General features: G+C 41.8%; 1 protein-coding gene across 2 annotated transcripts; it reads right to left on the bottom strand.

Annotated features, from left to right (window-relative positions):
- Positions 1-6,474: 6,474 nt before the first annotated feature.
- antxr2b (ANTXR cell adhesion molecule 2b) lies at positions 6,475-22,407 on the bottom strand. 2 transcript variants are annotated; one of them, XM_083793049.1, is made up of 17 exons: positions 22,052-22,407; positions 20,415-20,486; positions 19,299-19,370; positions 19,074-19,155; positions 18,252-18,356; positions 17,847-17,915; positions 15,954-16,034; positions 15,588-15,648; positions 15,136-15,231; positions 13,423-13,492; positions 12,232-12,310; positions 11,737-11,832; positions 10,868-10,918; positions 9,597-9,692; positions 8,563-8,736; positions 7,050-7,130; positions 6,475-6,777 (listed from the first exon to the last, which is right to left on the bottom strand). In XM_083793049.1, the coding sequence occupies exons 1-17, from the start codon at positions 22,165-22,167 to the stop codon at positions 6,739-6,741; spliced, it is 1,440 nt and encodes a 479-aa protein (XP_083649175.1). In that variant the 5' UTR covers positions 22,168-22,407; the 3' UTR covers positions 6,475-6,738. The 2 variants fall into 2 exon arrangements, with proteins under 2 accessions (XP_083649175.1, XP_083649176.1); XM_083793050.1 differs by lacking the exon at positions 17,847-17,915.
- Between the last annotated feature and the right edge of the window lie 206 nt (positions 22,408-22,613).

Here is a 22,613-nt window from a genome sequence, read left to right as displayed (position 1 = left end):
GGGATAATTGGACGACCTGCTCTACCTCCTGAGCCACAGCCGCCCTTACGGCAAGAGAAATACATTTCAGGGAAGAATGGTTTGCCCGATTCATGAAGAAGCACCAACAATACGGTGTCCACAGGCTACTAGGCTTTCTTGTGCCACCAGCTTCAACCAAGTTAATGTCCAAGCATTCTTCATGATCAACCTAGCTGGCTGAGGTCCTGGAAGCCCTTTGAGGCCAAGGATAATATGTGGAACATGGACGAGACTGGTATTACAACAGTTCAGATAACCAATAAAACAGTGAAGCAAATGGCGACGCCGACAATGACCTCAGCAGAGACCTCAGCAGAGATGGGCACCCTCACCCATTGCCTTTGCAGTTAATGCACAAGGTTATACAGCATACCTCCCCAACTGATCTTTCCCAGAAAGAATCTCCAGCCCCTCGTGATTAATCTAAGACCCACATGGCTGCACTGGCGCAGCCAATGGGTCACCAGCATTCTGTGAGGCACAGCCATGCATCACCACAGGCCAAGGTGATCATTCTTCTCGACAACCATGCCTTACACTTGTTCATCCAGGCCGGGGACTGAATTCTGCAGGGTACACACTACTATACAGTAGATATAGGCCTTTGAAGAAATATGTCAACACCACTAGACAGCTGGATGAAGGATAATCCAGGAAATAACAAACATATTTGCGTGTAATATATATTGTGCATGTAGCTAGGTGTAATGTTAGAGTCCACAGAAGTGAACCTTTCAAGCCTGTTTTCTCAACTCAGACTCATTACTCATATTTCCAAAACTATTATTATATATATAAAAAAAGATCTTCGTATAAACAACATCATCAGATATTCATCACCCATAGTAAAAAATTAATATAAAACTGTCATGCCGCTGGCTCTTTTTCCCCTAGAGGCCATGTGGAGCTGACCACTAAGCGAACACAGGCTGAGACACATATGTCAACTTGTTCAATCTCTTATCACTGACATTTGTTGATGAACTGCCGCCTGGCAAAGGTGAAGCGAAGCTCATCATTTCTGTCATGGTGAAGGATCTTTGGCATGAAGCTTAATTTGTTTGTCCCTACAGCAATCTCACATTCAACCACCTTGTCCCTCCTTGGCCCCACCCGCCATTCTGTTGCCATCGATCCTTGAGAGTCTGGTCAGGACCATGAGAGGCCAAACAATTCAAAGATACAGAAGACACCACCACCTATCCTGCCATCATGCATGACGTGGTCAGCATGTTCCACCCAAACAGACACCACCTATCCAGTGGACGACAGGACCCAGACGTGAGGGACCCGTTTCACAGTGTGTGACTGTGACTGTGCCACTGCAGGTGTTCAGAGGAAAATACAAGAGGTACTGAACGGCCACTACATCCATTGATATACATCAGCTCAACCGGATGATGCCACATGGCCATCTTTCACATAGCCAAAGTGTTCTTCTGACCTGGGAAGATTGTCCAGCTTTTTTCCCCCTCCATGATAACCCAAGCAGATAGTTGTTCCGCAATACCAACAACAACAAAGCAGGAGTCTTCACTATACTACTTGAATAATGCTTTCTGCCTGGCGTTATGCCATGCTTCCTATATGGCGCTGACCTACAATCCCTGTGGCCAATGCGACATTTACGGTGTACTTACATTATATTATGTCTGTGACACTAAAGCCCTATAGTGCTTATAATTAATGAATGGAAGCAAGCTGAATACAGAGCGTCTCTACAGCAAGGAAGAGGGGGGAAAAAAGGTTGTGCTATGGACAAATTCCAGTTGTTTACGAAGAATACTCAGAGGAATACTCTGATCAGATGTGCACAGCGTCAGGGTACAGTGGAATTCTCTTTCAGTGGGACACAAAGAAAACACATGAAGGACTGGTGTATTAACAGCGGTGCACCAGCATTTTGATTGCTGTGTTTTATCTTTTCAGAGACTGTCACTCTCCTAAAGATCCTCATCACCTCATCCATGACACGAGTAACACGGCGGAAGATGACATCTCAACGTTGAAATGAAGATTCTCAGAAACGCCATGACCCAAAGACAGGCTGAATGCATTGGCCATGTTGTCAAAAGGAAAAAGAGATGACTCACTTTAACCAGAAAGTCATTGAGATATTAAGTATTGCTATTGGCCACATGCTGTGTGCTGTGGTCGTCTCTACTTTTCTTACAGTGCAGCATCAGTTTGTTTGTCCTCGATCATCAAAAATGTCCTCCGACCCCCAACATGTTTTATCAGCAGCTGCCACTGCACGCAAGTGCACACATGAATGTCCTGATAGACAGCACACTGCTTCTCCTACACCTCAGTTCACTCATTTTACAATTCCTGTGACTCATGCAAGGGAGTAAATGGGAATGAAGGAAATCGATGGGGGGCATAACATTGTGACGATGCTAGTCGTCACCGTCTACCCGCTTGTCTGAATCAATCAATTGATGAATCAATGAATCAGTCAAAAGTCAGGACTTCAGTCAGTCAGTCAGTATTTTCTGACTGAACAGAAAACTGGGTTGATTGGGACATAATCATGTGCATTGTGCATGCTTGTTGTGTATGACATTACTAACAGAGATCCATCTGTTCTCTGACAGAAGTGTGCATGTCCGTGCATTCATTCACGGCGCAATGACACGTTGATTGGAGTTACAAGAGATGTCAAGCTTGATTGATTAAAAAAACAGAATAATGTAAGCTGTGGAATGATTTATTCCTTTGGTGAAATGGATAATTTCATCAACTTTCTCTGTGTCGCATAAGACAAGGTCTCCTTGACCTACACTATATGACCACATGCAGGCACAGACTGAGAATAATAGTGAAATAAAAAGGTGTAAGATGATAAATAAATAAAAAATCCAGAGAGCAACAGGGCCTGAGACAGAAAAATAGATAACCAAAATAAAGTAGAACAGACAGCTCCTGCATAAACTGTGTGGGCTATCACTGAACAGCTGAATATTATATTGTAGGTAGAAAAGGTATTTACGGTAAGCAGAATTTTAAATGAATAAAATAGAAATATTTGAGTGCAACTATTACCACCATCCTACATAATCAATCAATATTTTGTATTCTGATTAATTGAAAATGGAGGACCCTCATGTGAACAACTCTTAGTGCTATTTCTGGTTTTATAATCTTAGCAGATTTTGTATTGACCCGTACTTTCTTTGAACTGGATCCATTCTACAAACTGTTTCCAATCAATCAATCAATCAATCAATCAGTAGTTCAAGATTGCATTAGAAATATTAAAGTAGCAATTTCACAGTGACAACATTCCACGTCACTGCTGCTGCCATTGTGACAATACAATACTATTATGAATCAATTAGTCAAAAGCTTTATCATTATGCACCATGTTGTATGTTGACAAATTAAATAAGTACCAATATTTTATCACAATCATTTGGAATGATTGAAACAAATAGGCCTAATATATTGGTCCCAGGCTTGTCCTTTAATAAACAATGAGTGCCCCCTGACATCACACAGCATGAGCACATCTATCAAATAGCTTAAGTGGGTTTATGATGTTATAAATCTCTCATTTACCTAGCCCCTATACCTGCAGGACTGGACAACATGGTCTTGTTGTATTCCACACCACGACAACATTCTTCTGACCCTCCTGTAACCTAGATCCATATTTCAACTTTGATCTTATTTTTTGTTCTTTGTTGTACAACAGTTAGGTACTCACAGAAGTAGCAAAAATAGCTGACTTACAAGTTCACAATGTATCGCATCACACTGACACACTGTGAGCTTGTAGATTTGCTATTTAGAAAGACTTTCAAAGAGAAAGTGTATCTGTAGGTTTTTATCAACCAAGGGAAGGTGAAAGAGCTTGTGAGTGGATCTATTGCAGGTTCATTTTTTCCCCATTTCCTGGCTGAAACGTAATGGTTTTGGACATACCGGTACAAGGTTTCTGCCCGACAGCAACGATGCCCCAAATTCTGCATTGACAGTGAAGTCAACATTGCCTGTTTTGATTGAGTGGTTGAAAGCCTATTTCAGTATTGAAATAACAAAATACTATGGGGTGTTGACTCCATGCTGTACTTTGTACCTTGAAAAATATGTTTCTAGTCCTATTTTACATTTTATTTCTCCTATAGCCTCTCAGTTCAATTCGAATACTAAATGTTTCTGTTAGGAACCCTCTACTATCCTGACTTTGCTCTCCACTGCCTTCCCTTATCTTCTTCTGTGCTCTCACCTCTTCTCTTCTCTCCCTTTTAGTCCCATTTCATTCATCTTAGCTGCATGCTTGCCATATATACAGACAAATACAGTGTGAACTATAGTACAGTTGGTTAAGCTACTGTCAGTTTTTTGCTCAGCTATAAATTGCACCTGCAATTCACATTACCGGTACTGTATGTTAAAACTAAGCCTAATAGATGTGAAATAATCTGTTTACAGGTTTGTGATTTACACATTAAAAAGCTAAAATAACATTCAGGTTGCATAATCTAGTTCTTTTGATCTCACATCCTTCCCTCCCACAGTGACTGCTGACTAATGTAATTCCTCATGTGGATATAACCCCTTTTTTCCAAAGATGTCACAGATCCTTCTCTCTGGTGCATGCAAATGTTTCCGGGACTTCTTGAAAATTAAAAAACTAATTTATTTTGATTGATTTGTGCCAATAAAGCCTGTGCAGCTACTCAGATATTACTATAATTGGTTTTAATATTAAGGAATAATGGCTTAATTTAGGGGGAAATTTAGTTACAGTATGTTATACTTACTAGCCCTTACCCGTTGTGAGATATTCGGTGGCCGCGGGGGGTACTGCGCCCAATTCAGTAATAAATTCATTATTAATAATTAATGTGTCAAATCGAAAAAAGGGCTGCGTTAAGACCTCCATATTCATATGGTCAATGCCTCTGCGAAAAGTGGGAGTGATTGGTGCAGGCAATGAGGAGATAAGTGTTTGTTTCTGACAGACAGACATTGTTAGAATTATAGTATGATGATGATGATGATGATAGTACGATGATGATGATGATGATGATGATGATAATAAATTTAACAATGAGCTAGAACATGTTCGACAGGTTATAGACTTGCTGCTAGTGACACCCAGTGGTTGGCTTAACAGTTGCATTGTGGTGGTTTATCCATTATTGATGATTGATATCTCTCTAAATGTTTTGTTTTGACTCTTAAAGATGACCCGTCTTAGTCAGACGAAACGTGAGATGTCCAGATGGATATAGCACAAGATCATGAATGAAATTTGCCCTAAACCCTTCATATAAACCAACTGTAGTATTTTTAAACCACTACTTTCATAGTTGAATTAAAACACTCTCACATTAATAGTATGTCAATTGTCCATGCCCATTCTCAAGCCTCTAGGAAATCAGTCCCAATCATCTCAGAACTTACAGTAAGTAATGCAAATTCAGGCCTACTTTTAGCCTTAGGAGTAGGAGCAAGCTTTCAAGAGCTCCTCTTTCCACCACAATGTACCGCTTGTGATAGGCTGTAATTTATTTTAGCTTGGAATACTCATGCCATTGGTAGGCAGGTTTCCTCATTCTTGATATCTGATGTGGTACTGTAGGTATATAGTGCTCCTCTGAGACAGTAGCCTATATGACAGAAATTGTGGCATGAGAATGAAATGCCATGTGGGAGCTCCTCAATGTTTTATCATTGGACCTCTTTCATTCAATTTCCCACTGGGACAAATGTATACAATAAAATACAAATTATAATTGCCTACCTTAATGACATTCAAATTTCACAGAGAGACTTGGTCCCATAGAAATGCTGGGTTCAGTGCATTGAACAAATCAATGATTGGACGTGCCAGAAAGTTCCTTCAACTAAATAAAGGCAATACTGAGTAAATTGTTTTTGGTGCCAAGAAAGTAAGGTCGAAAGGCCCCGTAATGAGTGCCATGAATGAAACCTTTTGCTTCTTTAGCCAGAACACAGTTGTCACCATTAAATTACAGTTAATTAAAAGGATACTTTGTTTTGTTTTTTAGTAAATGCAGTATGTAGAAACTAGTATTTTATCTACTTGCATGCAGGAACTGTATGAAGGTATGTTCAATGATGAGCCAAGCTTAGTTTTGGGTTGGTTCTCTTAAAAGTAGGAAAATAGGCCTTCTGAAAAGCTGAGGGTTTGTTTTGTACACATTAGCAGATTTATTTTATGTACTATACTTCATCTTATCATTGTACATTGAAGTTTGGAACCACTTTTTTCCTGAAATGTGCATATTCATTTTGGGATAGGGCCTAGTATAATTTTGTTACAAATTAGATACTTTATGAATATGTCATTCCAATATTGTAAAATGACTTTGTTAGACCAGCCATCTGTATTTTAATCATGTATAATAATATGCATTTCCATACTTTTGAGAATTGCAAACAAACACAAGTAGAAAAACACTGAGGTACAAGGCATCACTAACAAGCTGACAGCAGGTCAGGCTCATGAATTATCAACATTAGCAATTAGCAACAAATGACAAATCAATGTCAACAACACAACGCTGTCCTATAAGATTGAGTATAAATTAAGCATTGCTTGAAGGATGAGACAAAAGAAAATGTGGAGTAAACAACGACCAGGAATTTATTTAATTCCAACATTACACATTGGAGGTACTTCATTCCACACAGGAAAATACAGCAAGTTCCCCCAATTCTCTCTCCATCTATGTGTGAAATCTAATGACTCTGAACTCTAGTGAAGTTGATACAGCGTCCCTGCAAAATAAGAAAAGTTAACTAGGAGGTTGAAAAACGTTTTCAGCCATTAATCATGAATCATCATGTGTTATCACATATTATACTTACCTCATTAATTAATCAAAGTTCATAACATAACATTACCTTCTATTTTTTTATTGTCCCTTCTCTGACCCCCATCATGTTCTATTGGTTAATATGCCATATTCTAACAAGTTTTAAAGAAAGAAAGAAAGAAAGAAAGAAAGAAAGAAAGAAAGAAAGAAAGAAAGAAAATACAGAGGTCTAACCTTGTCCTGTGTTGTGGGCCTCATGATAGCCACTCTGTCATACTGTCTTCTCAGTAAGGCAAGCAATGCATCAAATCGCCCCTAAAAACAAATGAGCAATTTAGAAACAAATAACTTTTTGTACAAAGTACAACGAACAATAAAAAATAATTGCACCAGAGTTAGTTAGCAGCTACCTTGCATCTCTGCTCACATGGCAGACGACAAAAACAACCACAAAACATCAAATACACACAAAGAAAACAGCACATTATATTCACAATACACAGTCTATCAGCTTGTCTCAGCCAGAGCTGACTATGATCGTCATGAGTGGTCTATGCCGGAGCCCGCGGTACATAGGCCAGATTAGCCGCGACACACACAGCACACTAAACAGTAGAGGGGGTGCAAGAGATGACCCCCGGTACCGTACGGACTAGCAGCAAGTAATCAGCTCTAGTTGTGTCAAGAGAGAGCCCTCGTGGCTCTCTCTTGACATGGAGGTTGAGCCGCTCTTGGCCACCAGTCTCTACAGCACCGACCCAGTGCACCCGACATCTCTGCAGCATACTGTAGCGAATAGCTATGGCAGAAAGCTCAACAATCAGCTGGCGAGACAGCGACTATCTTCTCGCTGCAGCATCAAGGACTGTGACAGGTGAGAGCCCAGAGACCTCTGCTCATCCTGCAACCTGTGCACTCGAGCTGATATAGAGACAGGATGGCCTCGGTAGTGTGAATGACTCAGATGCCCTAGCCTGGACAGAAGTGAGGTCACCTCACATCGCACCTCGGCCTCACACCTGTAAACCTGTGATGCGACAACAAAGATGAATCTGATCGCTGTGCTGCAGGTCTATACCATCTACTGTAGCTAGGGGAGCTGTTGCAAGTTGTTAGTGTACTTGTTACTTCCAGGAAAGCAACAACTGCTGTAGCCTGGGGTCCACCTATGCTTTCTATGGCATAGGCAGCTGCCGGGAGAATCTAAACGCAGCTGCGCGACATGAGACAAATTAATTAGAGCGACAGAGAGAGAGAGGAGTGTACGTGTGTGCGTCAATTTAAAGGTATATTCAGTGATTTCACTCAAAAAACCTTAGGTTTCGTTTTTGGCTGTGGGACCCAGCCTTTCGTCCAATCAGGATAGAGAGTCAAAAACGAAACCTAAGGTTTTTTGACCCCCAGGGGTTAACTGGGGACAGGGAGGAACTCCTTATATGGCCAGCACACTCTATAGTAGGGAGGATTATCACAACAAAACAAAAACATAAGTGATATTTGAATTAAGTGAAATCACTGAATATACCTTTAACAAGGTTGCAGAAGATCAGAAATCAGCAGAGAGTGATCGACGTTTGCGCTACTGTATGCCGTATCGAAGTGGACTCGGACCCAGACATTTTTTTCTCCCTGGAAGAAAAACGCCTGGGTTTCCGAGGCTATACCACTGCTGTGGATGAAACATACATCCTGTAAATAGCCACCATTATGTTGCATTATTTCATGCTTGCAGTTGATATTAACTAACCTTGATAGGGGTGTACCATTTAGACTGCTGTGGGGAGTTGTGGATGGGAGGTGGTCTGGGTGGGGGTCTGCGAATAATAGGCTCCTCCACATCCTCTGGCATGGTTACGACCGCATTTTTAGCTTTCTCTAGCCGTGCACCCTCCTCCGTGGAGCCCTTTTCACCCCAGCGCACCTACAGCGGCAGACCAAAGAGATGAAGTTACCAAAGTGTGTCGGGAACATTCCAACAAGATCACGGTTATTAAAGTTCAACTTCATATCTAATTTAACATATTAGGTCCAGATACCTTTTCAGAAGGCTTATATTGATTCAGATATTTTTTGTCTGATATATTATTCTGCTTTAAAGAGGTTTCACTAGTCATGTGTATTTATCGATTCTGACATCTTCACACCACAAGCCCCATGGCTTGTGGTGGTCTGAAAATCCCTGCCTCAAAGTAACTCTTAACTTGTACAAATGCAAAATCTAAGGTGCTTACCCTACTGCCCCACTTGTCCGGTTTGTCTGCGAGAAGCATTTATACCCTGTACTGTAGATCTGTAGTTTAAAAAAAAGTGTTTTGATCCACTCGGAATCTGGCATCCATCTTGGATCTCTGTAATTGCTTTCCGCAGACAAACTGGACAAGTGGGGTAAGCGCCTTAGATTTTAAGAGTTACCTTGAGGCAGGGATTTTCAGACCACCACAAGCCATGGGGCAAGGTCACTTAGACTCTCGTAGAGTGAAGATGTCAGAATCTTAGGCTAAGGCGCGATTCATACTCCTACCTAGAGTGGGGGGGGGGGGGGGGGGGGGGGGCTACCGTCCTAAAGTCGGCTCTTCTGTGCTTTCTGACGAGCCGAAATCATTTCGGCACTACAGAGTATGAATCGGCCCTAAAGTCATGTGGGTCTCTGAGCATGGAACTTACAAGGACCACATGAGCATTAGTAGACTATATACAGGTAAGTGGACAAAGACCAACGTTAAAAGAGAAATATGAATAATAAAGAGTTATTTGACATAACATCCAGCTGCAGGTTCTTACCTCCATTCGCTTGATTCCACCCGGACCCCTGCCTCCATAATAGGAAGCATCTACAGTGGGCCATTTGTGTTTTGGCAGTATTTCTTCCTCTGGCTCCTGCGTGAGATAAGATCAGCCACACCACACCACATTGCGTACATCTCTTTTAGACTTGCCGGTAACCTTACCCCTATACATCTTCATGTCAACCGCCTTCTGTATGCCCGTCATTGAGATCCTTGCTGTAGTGTCCACAGAAAAAGGCTACAAGGCAATCTAGGGCCTTCAGCTAGGACAAGACCAACCCCTACACCCGCACACTTAGATCAGCTAATTGTGTATCCCTCTCTTCCATATGAAACCCTTGCCATCACTCCAAGGCAAGCCTACAATTGTAAATACAATTGTAGTTATTTAACACTACAGCTGAGCATAAGCATTACACACCAGGAATGTGATGAATCAAATAAACATAAAAAACATAATAAGAAATTTGGTGACACCACATTCGTAAAGGTTGATGCTTTTATTTAGGGCGAAAATGACTACATCTAGAAAAATGATTGTCACTTTATCGCTTTGTTATATCCATGTTGTGTGGGTCTACTCATGAGACAAACAACTGTTGAAATTAATGCAATTTAATTGCACGAAAACGTAACACTGTGTGTAAGGACCTTTAGTCCAATTCATATTGTTGGCTTCTGAGTATACACCAGGGTCTGTATAGAATGCAAGATGCTGGGTTTAAAGTACATTTTTGTGAGATAAACAAAGGAGTGAGTAACCGTGTTCAGTGTCAACAATCCAGGAATATAGATCTACATTTAGTGAAGTTCATGATGTCTCTGCTGGGTGCACGATTCATTTAAAAATACTGATTGTGCCATCTATGACATTGACTGCTGCACTAAAAAAAAATCTAACGGTTTTGAAAATCTATATAACAATCATGTATGAACTGTGAACCTAAACCATGACAATCCTCATGACATGACAATTTAAAAAAGCCATGCAACTGATTTACATGTAAAGAGATAAAAGGTATTGTGGCGCCATCATCTGCTTGTTTAGGGAATAGCCCTGAATGCAATTTGCAATGCCAATTGCCAAGTGTTTTGCAGAACATATTCTTTGAAACATTGTTAGCTCAGTGTACTAATCATCCATAAAAAAGGCATTTTAAGGTATTGGACAGAGCAAAAAGCAGACATCAGAACAAGTGCACGGGCATCATTTTTATTTTTTAAGATAAGTGTAAGATAAGATAAGTGTAAGTGTAAGATACTTACTGGCAATGGAGGTGGTGGAGGGGGACGATTTGGAGGGGGCTCTCTGATTACCTATAAGACACAATATACTGGAACTATTATATCTGTCAATGTCTATTGCAGCATAGGCCTACTTATTATCTGTTACAGTTGAAGAATCGCATTACAAATGTATTGGCCAAGAAAAAGAAGAATGGATCCGGTTACAATTACTCAGATTGGCAGGAGCACATATGATGATTATGTTCTGGTACATTTGAATAACATTGGTGAGACGATAACCTAACAATGCAGCCAAGTGTAGGCAGGCAGGCAGGCGCGCACGCAGCCTACGACCCCATCCTGCACGCTATGTGATCAGTAAATAGGCCTACAGGTCATTCTATCCGTTCCTGGCCACCGCTCCAGACAGCCAAAGGGGACTCTTCATCCTCCTGGCTCCTAAGCTGTGAAATGTGTGTGCGTATGTGTGTGCGGCGTGCGCACGTGTGAGATTCAGATACCTCATTAGCAGCCATGAAACATAGAGCTAAAGTCACTACACCCTGTCTGGCTCTTATTTCCTACTAACTAGATTAGAACATGCGGATGCACTTCCTTCTTGTCCACTAGTCCACATGGTACGTTTCCTACTTGTTTTGTTAGTTGCCTTGTGCCATATCCTTGCTCTCCAATATACTCTGACAAGTATTCATGGCACTTTCTCAGATTTTTCACTTTGTAAGTCGCTATGGATGACTGGGTCTGCTAAATAAATACCTAAATTGTAACACATCATTAGAGGTGTAACCCCTGGTCTCTCGACATCAGACACCACTCATCCGGGCCACCTCCTAAATTAGATTTATACACTTGAATGCACATACCCGCACACACACACACCCACTTACCACTGTACAACAGAGAGGCCAGAACCACCAGGACAGAATGAGAGCCAGTAGCAGTAGTAGTGCCAATAGTAGCCACAGCACCCAGATCCCACTGGACTGGAACACACACACGCAGACACACACACACACACACACACACACACACACACACACGCAGACACACGAGGGTCTGCTATTTTTGTCCGTTTATTATCCTATAACTATATATTTGGTCTTTTATAGTACACATATACCAAAAGCATATAATAATCCACTGACTTCAGTGAATGCATTAACCTAATGTCAAACACACAAGTGAACACATACCCAAGGATGAATGACACATTATGACATCACAGAGTTCATTATCCAACACAGGTACACACTGCACGTGCACAAGGCCACGCACGCACGCACAGTAAATGTTTCAGTTTACCACTAACTGTCACGTTCATTTGATACATCAGTGCAGTTGTTGTTTTTCGTCTCATGTGATTAGTCATTAGTACTACTCACACATGTAGTTGCATAGATGGTGATGGGACTAGAGATGTAGGATTCTCCATTGTTTAAGCTGATCAGCACATCTATAGATCTAAAGGGTACAGACAGAACACAACGCATCACAGAGGGGGAAAAAAAATAAGGAATGCAGTTTAAAAATGTATGGAAGGACAGATATGGACAGATAACTATGAGCAATATAACCTAGATTCATAGCAGCTAATCATCTTCGTTCTTATTTCCTTGTTAAAGAGACATTCACACTGAACACTATAACTATAGGGATAACTATATAGTGCATTGTTAAAAACAAAATCTCATCCAATTTACTTAAAATGATTTTTAAAACTATACTGTATTATTATTTATAGTTACAGTGCTCAGTCTGAAAGGCCCTTACCACAGTATTCTAATTGCTGCCAACTTCCACTGTTGTTCGGGGAAGGGAGTTGAATACCATGTGCCTTCTAATACACAGCTGTTTCTTTTCACCAGATCCCCTCCCCGCTGAAGAAGCGCCCCAACCAACCAACCACTAGGAGTCACTAGAAAAGCGACACTATCCACCTCTTGTGCACAGCAATGGACCTGTTGCTGTATGCCATGAATGACACATCTGGGACATATCCTCACTCTAATTTGAATGCTTTTTTGATTGGATTCTAATTCAATGTGGCGCGCACGCACACGAGCGCGCACACACACACACACACACACACACACACACACACACACACACACACACACACACACACACACACACACACACACACACACACACACACACACAAAAGCATAGATTGATTGTGGTGTTGATGTACTGGGTTAGCCTCTTTTTAGTGGGCACCCATTTCAAGCCATTGTCCCATTATGATACAATGTCAAACATTTTATCTGCGGTCATATGCTGGTCATACTGTACACTGGTGAGCCACAAGAATGTTATTATGTAAACCACCATGGTTCAATGACATTGGGAAAACATGATCATCAATTATTCATTTTGGTTTCCGGTTTTAGTCTTATAGAACATAATTATTGCTGCCTCCGACAATAGAATTCATGAAATGAAACTACAAATTAAATATTACATTTTGGGTAAAATGTATTACCATTGTAATTGTGTATGTACCATTGTAATTGTGTATGTAATTGTGTGCGTGCCGTGTTGGTGTGCATGTGTTCATGTAAAAGTGCACTTACTGTCCGACCTCATAGAGTACAGGGGCAGGACAAAACAGATAGCCATCTTCAACCACTGTGGGTTTCTGGTCTACGGTCAGAGAGAGGTGTGCATGTGTGTAAAGAGCGAGAGAGAGAGCGAGAGAGAGAGACACACAGACAGACAGACACAGACAGACTAATTAAATAATATGCCGCTACATGTGAGGGAGACAAGGCAGGCAATGACAGTTGACAGAGAAAGACCAGACCGATGGTGAAAGAAAGAATAGAAATAACATTATGTGTGGGAAATGAGCCAAGCCGTAAACACGACTAGAGTCCCGAGGCCCATCGAGGCCGTGCAGCTCCTTAGAGTTAATCCCATCGGATTATTATAAATCATTTTTGCATAATTTGGTGGTACGAGATGAAAGGTCACCCAAAACGGTTAGGGTTCATCCTTTGTGGAGCATGGTTTTGATCAGCAAAGTTTCATGGCAATCTGGCTGCCCATTACAATATGCGATAATTTAGGCCAGAGGAAAGGCCATAACGTCACCGAAATGAGTAGGATTCATATTCTGTCTGGGGAGAATGAAAGTGTACAACAGATTGAATGGCTAATCTAACCAGGAGCTTGCTACTGTAGATACTGCATGTTGTTCAGGACAAAGTGTTTCAACTGGCTGCCATCCAAATGCAGAGCTAAAAATGGTCATGTGTTGGTGTTCTGTCAGTGACCTTTCTGAGACACTCACTCTCTTCCTTCTATTTCTCTTCTTTCTATTCCTTCCCCTTCTCATTTTGTTCCTCCCTCAGTCTCCCTCTAGATCCCCTATCCCCCACTCCATTATCTCTCTCTCCCCACCCCTCAAATTCCCCATGTGCGTGTGCTGTAGCCTGTAAATAGACTATAAGACTAATGAGATAGAGCATCTTCATGCTCTCTGTTCAAACACATAATGCTTCCATTGTTAATCAGACTTGCATCAAATAAAAAGCCCACTGTGCTGTCCAGATCACTGCAGGACGGAGTCCTTGTCAAACATGACTCTGAATTTCCATCATGCTATAGAGCACTGCTTCCAGAAACACAGGGTCGGAAGTTTGGAACCCACTTGTGGGTCACGGACAAATTTGTAAACCCAAAAAACATTCCCGAAAATAAAGCATTTTTGCTTTTCCGGTAATTTCATGAAGAAATAAAAGAAAAGCCAAAGAAATTCCATAAATTAGAAAACAAGTGTTTGAGAAGTAATGACAATAGCCAATCTACAAGCTCACAATGCATTGTGAGCTTGTAGGTCTGCTATTTTCACTAGTTTGGGTCCCGGACAAACGTCTAATTTCTCTTTTGGGTCTAAAAAGGTTGGGAACCACTGCGTATAGAGAACAGAGAGAATATAAGCTAATATGCAGCATGCTACATGTAAGTGATGCTACATCCTTCCTTTTATAAGATCCTTTCATCCACTCTCCAAAGGGTGAAACTACTGATAACTTTGCCATGCTAACATTCATCAAGAGTGACCAATCTATTTCAGCTCAGAACTCGAAATGGTTTGGGTCAAGGTGCAACAACTATTATCGGCACTGTTGGGGAGGAAATAATGAACCAAACTTTTCGGGAAAAGGAGTAAAGAACATGTGTTCCAAATGGATCCGGTGTAATTATCATTTGGTCACACACACACTCTTGTAAATACTTTTAATTGTTTCAATATTTATAATGGCAACATGTTTTCTACTGACTGTATGTCCTGTGGTCGACTGTGAGAGAACAGAGAACGCCCTCAGACCGCCTGGCCCCGCTGAAGCCACTCCCCCTCAACACAATGTTAAACGACTCTGGGAAGCATCAATTTTATAAAGAGAGAGAGAGAGAGAGAGAGAGAGAGGTTACATACTGTAGCAGTGGTATCATATTTTTATTCTTTAAAGGCAGCACACATCTAACATATATCACGCCACCACTAACTAACTATGTTAACTTGGGATGTGCCAGAAGAATAGACAGACAGACAGTCTAGACAGACAGACAGACAGACAGACAGACATTTTCATGCCATGTATGGTTAGTTTATTATCTCCGATACTGACTTAAGACAATGAGTCACACACAAGAATGAAGTGCAAATTGAGTGAATCATTAATTATAACTATTTTGTTCATAGTGGATGAGAAACTCTTCCCAACCAACTTACCATTCACACAAACACTTGATGGCTCTATTCTAAATATTTCTGTGCAGGACTGCTTCAGAATCTGTAAATATACAGACGACAGGGCTGTGATGCTATATTCATGGCATATATGTACTCTATGCATGCATGTACAGTAAATATAACATCATACTGGTGTTACAACTCATACTGGTGAAAACCCTTTTACTTGTACAGAGTGTGGAAAAATCTTTGTTTACATGAGTCATCTGAAACGACCCATGAGGACTCATACAGGTGAGAACCTCTTTACTTGTACTCATTTAGCAAAGTCTTTGATTGCATGAGTCATATGAAACAACACATGAGAATGTGTACGATGCTGATAGAACATAATCTAACATTTACCGAGTCAACTATGTCCTTGAGAGCGTGGAATCCAGACAACACTGGGAACACTTCATCTGTGCTGTCTGCTATGTCAGCGAGCTACAATATAGAAGGTGAAAAACAAAACAAAAACAGCTCATTTACAATAGGCATTTAGCAGACACTTTCATCTCTAGGGACGGTCTATAAATAAATAATAAGAAACAAAAGAGATGGACAAAGGTACGTATGTAGGCAAGAGTTAGTGTCTTGTGGGTACGGTATGTGAAGAGGGCTGAGCTCTCAGTCTGACAAACAACACCATCACCAGCACAGCCGCCAATATACTGTAGCTAATGGTCTGAGCACCCAAGCATTCTTCGCACCACTACCATCTCTGGACACAGGTTGCAAGAGGAAAGAAAAATGTAGATGACAATCAAGTGTCCTCTTGTTTTAAGATTAATCATCTTCTTTTTTTGCAGTGCATCGATGTATGTATGTAGCCTTATTGAAAGGCTGGCCTCCCTTCAAAGTAGTTCATCTCATAGGGAGTCGAGTCGGAACAGGACGGTGCTTCTGGTTGCTGCCCAGAGCTTTCATCTTCCGTCTAATGACAGCAGAACGGGAAGCATGCCTTGCACCATCCAATTAGAGCATGATGTAATTACTTCCTCCTTAGACCACAGCACATTATTGGTCTATCAACTCAACAGACAGCGTTGGTAGGACATAGAAAGCAGGCCCTACAGCTGCTGCTTCCTAAAGGTTATTTTCCATGTTCGAAAATTACATGGGAGAGACGATGCTGGCGGTTGATTATGATACCAGACTGATACCAATTACATCTATTTATTACATGGCTGCTGATGTGTGTAGTTACAGTGCAATGACCTTATCCCAGTGTGTAAATTTACATATTGTTATTGGGAAAATTGCACTTAAAATGAAGTGATTTTTTTATATGATAATGGCTTGCACAGTATATTATTGTGTGTGTGTGTGTGTGTGTGTGTGTGTGTGTGTGTGTGTGTGTGTGTGTGTGTGTGTGTGTGTGTGTGTGTGCCCGTCCACAAACAATGCAGACTGTACCAAGGGTTGTCCTAAGATGGAGAATGGATTATCAGGCATTTTATTGGGCATCAGGAAACTGATAATGCAGTTAGCCTTCTCCTGTTTCAGTGCATCTAGGCAACAAGTAAGAATATCAGTTACAGTAATGATTTTGTTTTTACATCATCATACAGACATGTGCACAGAGCAACACACATACTGTACAGGCTTGCTATTAAATACTTGTGAGTACGTTCTATATTTCCATTGATTTCTCAACCTCAAACCACAAAATCTAACCTTGACCTTCACCAGTAGCTACATGTCTAGCCTCGATACCCAGGCTTTCATTTCGTCTGCGCGAAAGATGAAAGCCTGGAAAAATCCGTGGGCTGAACCAGTCTAAAAGTGGGAGTCAACCCTTCCGGGTGGGCGTCGCTCTAAATGATGTGACGTAGCGCTGCACTAGGGGGGAGAGGAGGGGCCGGGGGTGACGGACAGATCGATGAGATCCAATCAGGGTGCGCGCATTTCTGAGGCGCGACCCGCCCCTCTAGACGAGAAACGTCTCTGTTTGGGTCAGGCTACTACATGTCTGACTTCAACCCGAATCCTATCTTTAACCTAAACCTTGTCGCACTATTCCTTTTGTCCGTCATTAAATGTTTAGATTAATTGAGCCATAGGCTTTCATGGATACATCATTTTAGCAGACCTTGTATTGTACTGTACTTCCCTGTGCAAACTGTTAAGTATTCAATCAAGTTCAGCTCACACACACACACACACGAACACGAACACCGGCATGCATAATAAAAAATTAAAATATATGAAAATAGATAACAAAAAATAATGAATACTGGTAAATGAACCAACTACCTGTTTGTGGTCAAATCCCAGGACTCCAACACAGTACACTCTGGCACCATACCCTCTGACTTTGTCAGCCTAATTAGTACAGGGTAAAATATATACATATATCAAATAGTCATCATGCTCAAAAACATGCTCACCACCTTTCTTATTATAATTGGCTTCATCATAATTTGTGTGTCTGTGTACGGTGTGTGTGTGACTGCATGCACACAGCATGCGTAACTATATGTACCTTGAACACGGGACACCTGCATGGGAAACCAAACATCAAACACTCATTCAAAGGCAATATTAGAATTCTGGGCTTCAGGACCGTGTGCGCGCGTGCGTGCGTGCGTGCGTGCGTGTGTGTGCGTGCGTGCGTGCATGCGTGCGTGCGTTGCGTGTGTGCGTGCATGCGTGTATTACCTCCTGTATTGTCAGTTCATAAGGGTAAACCTCCAGTTTGCCGTCAGTCAGTGCAATGATGATGCTGGATGACCGTGAGGTCTGGGCCTGCATCTGCTCTAATACCTGCAGGATATCGTACGGGGACAGACGAAACAATACAAGAGGTTAACACATTTTGGCAATATACTTTTGTCATTTTTGCAAAAGCCGTTGTGTTTCTAAACAAGCCAGTTCTTTCCCTTCCCTGCAGCACCTTCAACAGCTGGGGAAGCTGGGGATAATAAAAATATTACACACCCAACAGACCTATTGTAGTGGCAAGCTCAAACAAGCTTTGCCACTCGGCTGGGCACATGCATGTATAGAAACCGTTTTTGACGCGTTCAACAAATTAATGTCCAGGCTTAAACTGCTGTCGGGTGCAGGGGTTCCCATTTATTCAACACATTATGAATTACAGAAAGTTTTCCCTGCTTTAAATGTATCTATAAATTGAATTGGTTTGTTAAATGATTAAACTGCATTATGTCTATGTCACCAGGACAATTTCCTACATATTTATTTAAACTTATCTTCGTTTACAATCACATTCTGACATTGCAGTAGAGCTGATGATGCCGTCTTTGTAGTCTGATTCTCCTTTAGTGAATGTCACCCTCAATCAACTTTCTCTCAGGATGGTCTTTGAGGGTCTCTAAAAGAGATGCCCAATGCCCATTACATGTGCGTCTGAATGAGCAAATGGAAAATGATAGCCCTTTTTGCAAAAGCAACACTACTTAAAAAAAAAAATTAAACAGATAAAGAATGAGAGCCTATATACACCGTAAGAATGCCTACCGCTTTCATGCCTTCGTGCATATACGTTTCACCTGCAGGTCTTATTTCGCTCAGCTGTTTTAAACCCTCTGCAATATCAGCCCTGTGAACAAACATGAATGACCACATTAACCAACATGAATGGCAAGGCACACTAATTTAAACTACTAAATACTGAGACAAACAAACAAAACATGAAGGAGCATGAATATGAGAGAGAGAGAGAGAGCGAGAGAGAGAGGGTACCTGTCTCCAGTAAGTGGCAGTATGACTTCTGCTCTTGATGAAAAGACAATGTATGATACCCTCATCCTGGGACTGGAGCGCGCGCGCACACGCACACGCACACGCACACGCATACGCGCGCGCGCGCACACACACACACACACACACACACACACACACACACACACACACACACACACACACACACACACACACACACACACACACACACACACACACACACACACACACACACACACACACACACACACACACAAAACACACACACACACAGTCCATTTTTTGGCATATTATAATCAATGCTTTGCCAATTACTGTTAGGTCATTTCTGTATGAGCAAATGTCTTCTCCCTGCCCCCTTCATTCGTTTCATTTGTTATTGTATAATATTACAGACAGTATGTACAGTAGGCAATCCTAAAGTGTCTGTTTATGAACATCCTCTAGACGTACTCATGGAACACACTGACAAACACATCATAACCATTACAATTCTAATTCCATATTGTTGTACGCATAGTTACAGTACAGCTACAGTTGACCTACAGAGGGAGTACAGTAGCCTAGATGCCTTAACTGAATACTGAGCCTTACCACGAAAGGACACCATAGGGGTCCATTTAGTCCATGTTGATGTTTACACTCTCCGAGTTAAGTAAACACTGAGCATTGTACTGTTTAGATGTGCACTACTCTTCATTCATTGTACCACGCGTTCTAGCTGAAACTCCTTCATGTCTTTGTTCTGGTCTAAACCACCCTTAACATCTGGGGCGGGTGTTCCTGCAGTTTAAACTTAGTACCCCACCATTAAGTCTCAAAAATATCTCTCACTTTCAGCTCACCACATCCCCCTGGGTATTTTAGAGTAGGAGTTGGCAGTAGGCTACATTATATCTGCTCTTCCTAAAATAGAGTTGTCCCAGTTTCACTTTGTTTGGATTGTAATTACGGGGCGATACTGATCTCTCCCTGTGTAAACAGTGTGAAAAATAATTAACTTTTCAAGGCCTTTTCATCAGCAGTACAGCAGGGTCGGTTTGATGAAAGGAGAGCGGAACATAAAATAAAAGAAAGAGAACAGAACAACTGCTATTATGTTGCCATTTTCCTTACCTGACAAACCTGTTAGTGAGTCTCTCCACGAAATCATAGATCTCTCCCCAGTGCTTTGATACACTCCCTGACCTGCAAAATCAGGGAGCAGATTCATGCATGGCCATGGGGGACACTGGACAGACTTGGTTATCTGAGTGAGTGAGTGAGTGAGTGAGTGAGTGAGTGAGTAAGACTCAGTGAGTGAGTATGCAGATGTACCGGACAACTTGATTCAGATTTTACAGAGGCCAGTTTCGAATTGCAGCCATCCGTAGGTGCCCTTTGAGAGCGGTTTTGAAGGAGTCAAGGGATTCACATGTCTTAATGACTGTTGGTAGGGCGTTCCACATTTTGGTGGCATAGGAGCGAAAAGAATTTAGTCCCTTGTTTGTGCCGAATCTGGGTTGTACATGGTTTGTTGCACTCCCTCTGGTGTTGTGGGTGTGGACTTCGTTTACATTAAGGAAGTATTTAGACAGGTACATGGGTATCTTGGTGGTGTATCGAATCTTGTGGACCAGACCCATTGCAAGATGCTGTACTCTGTCGACGACCCTAAGCCATCCCAGCCTGTCAAAGTGGGCAGGGGTGAGGTGGGTTCGGGGGGTGAGGCCAAGTAGGAGCCTGACCAGTTTGTTTTGGGAGGTCTGGAGCCTTGTTTTAAGGGCCTTTGAGGTGCTGTGGTACCAAGAGGTGGATGCATAGTCAAAGAAACCTTGTACGAGGGCTCCTGTTAAGGTCTTCAAGGTGTTTTTGCTGACCAGTGAGGAGATCCTGTAAAGGAATCTTGTTCTTTGATTGACTTTTTTGATTACGTTGGTGGCCATCTTATCACCGGAAAGATTGGCCTCCAGGATGGAACCTAGGTAGGTAATTTGATCTTTTCGTGTGATAATATTGTCACCCACTCTAACCAAGAAGCCATCTGCCTTGCTGAGATTACTATTTGATCCGAAGAGGATGGATTCAGTTTTTCCCAGGTGTAAGGATAGTTTGTTATCAGCGAGCCAGGTGCAGATTCTACCGAGTTCAGAGCTGAGGGTCTTTTCAACCTGCAGTTTGTTCCTGTCCGAAACCAGCAGTGCTGAGTCATCTGCGAACAGGAACAAGTTGCAGTCACAAGCTGAAGTCATGTCGTTAACATATATTAGGAACAGTAAAGGCCCTAGTATGCTTCCTTGTGGGACGCCACAGCTCACTAAATGTAGGACCGCACGATTTCAAATAAGCAAATTAACAGGCACACCAGAGTAAAAAACAATAGACCTGAAACTGAAAGACCTATAGGCTATATGCCAACAGAATAACCGAATGTTTGCAGATGAACTCTGCACCAGTAGGCTACGCAATGCCAAGTAGTCATGTCCTAAAATAAGCCACAGACAAACCCCTGTTGCAGCACCAAACACATAACCATACATGGATGGAAATAACGGACTCCCAAATATTTACTTTCTACAGAGATCAAAAGCTTCTGGTCGTTGGAGAACAATTCCCAACATGCCGGAATTAAGTTGCAATAGCCTACACTAAAATCAGTTTTGTGTTAAGATTTAGTATTAAAAACAATTGCAGCTTGTCTTAATTTCAACTGATATGCGCAGCTATGCAAACGCACGCACGCACGCACACACACATACACACACACACCTTACCTGTCTAAAACAAAATAAATATCAAAGGCTCCATCACAAGACGCGTCCTCGCGTTCACCCAAAGATGCGCCGATAGCAAATGTTATAAAAAATATTTTGCTGCATAACCGGTCCATCACGCATATTATATTAGCCTAATATAAAATAATAAAATCAGAGGGCTATAGTAGATACTTCGCACAACAACTGTCAGCCGAACTGTCAGGCAGTCACTCTCAAACTATTAAAAACAACGTCTGGAATCAATTGCTTCCGGATGACCGACATTGCTGCCTGTATAGGATCCGTTATTTCGGTTATGTTCGATGGGTTACATTGTTGCACGTCTGAGTAATAAATAAGGTCCTGAGAGAGGGATCACAATCATCACATTGCTATCCAGCAGCAGCTGATCAAACTGGGCAGGGCACACACACACTGACACACAATACTGTACACTATAGCCGACACAAGTGTAATGTGGGTGGAGCATTGGACAAGATGCGTCCAGCGTAGCTCTGCCTCTCGAAACCACATTAAAGGAAGCATCAAGCATGGCCAGCTGGCTGCATGGCAGCAGCTA

This window comes from Protomyctophum parallelum, assembly GCF_964188405.1.
Source record: "Protomyctophum parallelum genome assembly, chromosome: 21".
NCBI classification, from domain to species: Eukaryota; Metazoa; Chordata; class Actinopteri; order Myctophiformes; family Myctophidae; genus Protomyctophum; species Protomyctophum parallelum.
Note: the sequence above shows the minus strand (reverse complement) of the source record. Positions and strands in the feature narration are given on the sequence as shown.